The 2735-nt window shown below is 26.7% G+C and overlaps 2 protein-coding genes across 2 annotated transcripts in view; one reads left to right on the top strand and one right to left on the bottom strand.

Annotated features, from left to right (window-relative positions):
- LOC105461018 overlaps positions 1-100 on the top strand; it is a 26677-nt gene extending 26577 nt beyond the window's left edge. The window contains exon 5 of the mRNA XM_011707515.1: positions 59-100. Within this exon, the coding sequence (XP_011705817.1) occupies positions 59-100 (42 nt within the window). The remainder of the gene's footprint in view (positions 1-58) is intronic.
- Positions 101-690: 590 nt separating this feature from the next.
- Positions 691-2258, bottom strand: LOC105458091. The gene is made up of 2 exons (XM_011703159.1): positions 2097-2258; positions 691-2010 (listed from the first exon to the last, which is right to left on the bottom strand). The coding sequence occupies exons 1-2, from the start codon at positions 2121-2123 to the stop codon at positions 814-816; spliced, it is 1224 nt and encodes a 407-aa protein (XP_011701461.1). The 5' UTR covers positions 2124-2258; the 3' UTR covers positions 691-813.
- Between the last annotated feature and the right edge of the window lie 477 nt (positions 2259-2735).

Here is a 2735-nt window from a genome sequence, read left to right as displayed (position 1 = left end):
ATTTACGCGGCCTGAAAAAATGCGTTAAACTGTTTTTAATGTACTTAATGTTATTGAGGTGAATGTTATCACATACCTCGGTGGTCTGAAGCTCATGTAAATAATATTTATATTTTATAATTATATTTAAATAAAGTTTTCTAATTGTAATACTGTTTTTTTTCTGCATTTATTAGCGATTTCTCGGGGTATCTCATATTAAAAGCACACTTTTTCGATTTTGCATAAAACTTTTTTTTAATTTTCAAGAAAAAAAATATTAAATTAGATTTTCCATTTTAGTATCTTAAAGCATATTAAATTCCTTTTAAAATGACCTATTACATCTTCAAATTCTGCCCGGCAATTACACAAACTAAACTCACAATAGGGGACTCTCATCTATATAATAAAAAAATACATTATAGTTATTATATAATAAAAAATACATTATGGTTATTACTTTACAAAATAATAAATTTATTTATTCTGAGATTTGCGAACGTCTTATTTGAAAAGAAGTATCACATAGAATTATTATATAGAGAATAATTGATTTGTTTATGTGTTATATTTTATAATAATTTTGAAATTATACTATAAAAATTTATATTTTTATTTTTAACAGTTATTCTAAAATTATTGTTTATATTATTGGTAACATATAACGTGCAAAATTTTCTGAATTCTTAAAATTATATGAGAAATCTTTGCTAATTATTTTTTATTTATCTTTTTTAATATCTTTGTAATCTTTATAAATTTTATTTAATCTCTTCGGACTACATCTTCTTTATTCCTTTCTATTCTCCAAACCGTTCGAAGTGTATGCTTTTAGAAAGGAAGTTGTAATGGTCTCTTAGGAAGAGAGAATTTTTCATTATTGTTATCAATTTTCGTGGAACTTATAACTGATTTATTTTGAAAACTTGTATCTGGATATGGATCCCACCGATCTTGAGAAGAATTATTTTGTTTCCAGTCTAAAGATTTTCGAAGTTCTTCTCGAGCCTTTATATATTTCTCAGAAAATGAAAAAGATTTACTGTCCCCTTCTGGTAAAAGTCTTTTATCATTCATAAGAGATTCATGAGATGCTTCGCTAAATGATTCAGATTTTTCTAAAAACTTCTCCAGAACTCCGTCATCCCGAATTATTTTATGGGAAAAGTTATTCGTGATGACACTGCTTCCGGTAGGCTTTAATTGTTTAAACTTATCAATATTCTGAATTTTACTTCTAATATCCAAAATATCCCTTGTTTTCTTTGATTGTTGCACATTGCTGAACCCATAATTGAATATACTTCGCGGACTTCGAATGTTCTTCAAGCTTGCTTCGATTAAGTCAGCCAGGTCGATCCTGTCGTTTCCGACAATGAAAGGTTTCTCGGGCAACTCTTTATCGGTGTTAAATGTTTCAGATTTGGTCGCAATTACTTTCTTTTTAGATTTGTTCTTTACTTTTGATCGAGACTTGCTGTGCGAATTTTGTATTAATACTGGAGATGATTTTATATTTTCTACAATGTTTTTGGAAATAGACGTTTTAGAAGCAGTTTGTGTCTTAAATTTTAATTTACTTTCTTGTGTTGATGTCGTTGATTTCATTAATTTTGTATTAATATTGATTTTATTCGAGTATTTTTCTGATTTTATCATTTGATTTATTTGTTTGTCAGATATTTCGTTACGTTTAGAAACACTTCCAGTTTCTTGTTTTGTTGTCGTTTTTGATGTAATGAGATCTTTTTTGACATTCTTCTCATTCATGTTGAATGTAGAACTAGTATCTTTTATATCCTTTTTTTGCAGAAACGGTTTCTCGTTCTTTGTGCGAAATCGAGTATCGGACATTATTTTGGAAAGCGGGATTGTTACAAGATCCGCCATCGAAGATTCTGATTGTTTCTTCATCATGATATTAACAATTGATGTTTTGTTCGAGACAGATTTTGATGTATCGTTGATCGGTTTTATTAATCTATTAATTTTTGCATTATTGGTAATTGATGACGGAATTCGAAGATTCTGAAAAACATATTTATTGCATATTTTTTATTTATTAAATATAAATTATATTTTTGTTAATTATTTCCACTAATTATATTTCATACTCTTTGATCTTTGATTGATGTCTGCATTTGTTTGTCTTTATACAATTGCTTCCAACCGTAAACTATAATCTTTTCCTTTTCTTTTAAGCTAATATTAGATCTTATATCTCTCGTATAAAGTATCTGCCAAACTAAATCAGTATTGAATATCTGGTAAAAACATAATCTATATTAGATAAATAATATAAGATTATTATAAATCTTAATGTACTTATGTTTATTTTATTACTTTCTCTTATATCTTATTTACTCTATTTAATAGTCTTTTTTCTAATAAAAACTAAAAAAAGAGCAAAATATTCTCTAATTTTTTGTTATTAAATAAAAAATAATACAAAAAACTACTAGCTATTTGTTCGTTAAAATAGTATTATACAGAATGTCCAAAAGTACCGGGACACCTGAATATTATGGAAAATATAAGTTTTACAGAAAAATGTTTCAGACAAAAGTTGTAGGGTTTAAAAACATCTATTTATTGATCTTATCATTTTGACCTTGGGTGGCATTGCTAAAGACAGGGTAAGATTACTTTAAATTTTTTAAATAGAACACCTCATTTTTCATTGCATATTCTTATAGCTTATCTCGAGAGCTTTCCAAAACATAGATAAAATGTTTTTTGGTTAAGTAAATCTC

The sequence above is a fragment of the Wasmannia auropunctata genome, unplaced genomic scaffold, assembly GCF_000956235.1.
Source record: "Wasmannia auropunctata unplaced genomic scaffold, wasmannia.A_1.0 LD336101.1, whole genome shotgun sequence".
Taxonomy (NCBI): Eukaryota; Metazoa; Arthropoda; class Insecta; order Hymenoptera; family Formicidae; genus Wasmannia; species Wasmannia auropunctata.
This window is presented reverse-complemented; position numbering and strand designations above follow the sequence as displayed.

What these genes read in the sequence shown, in the direction of transcription:
- LOC105458091 (XM_011703159.1), bottom strand. Translation starts at nt 2,123, where the DNA reads ATGCAGACATCAATCAAAGATCAAAGA. An exon ending in CATCAATCAAAGATCAAAGA is followed by an intron (nt 2,011 to 2,096) that starts GTATGAAATATA and finishes TATGTTTTTCAG; the next exon opens with AATCTTCGAATTCCGTCATC.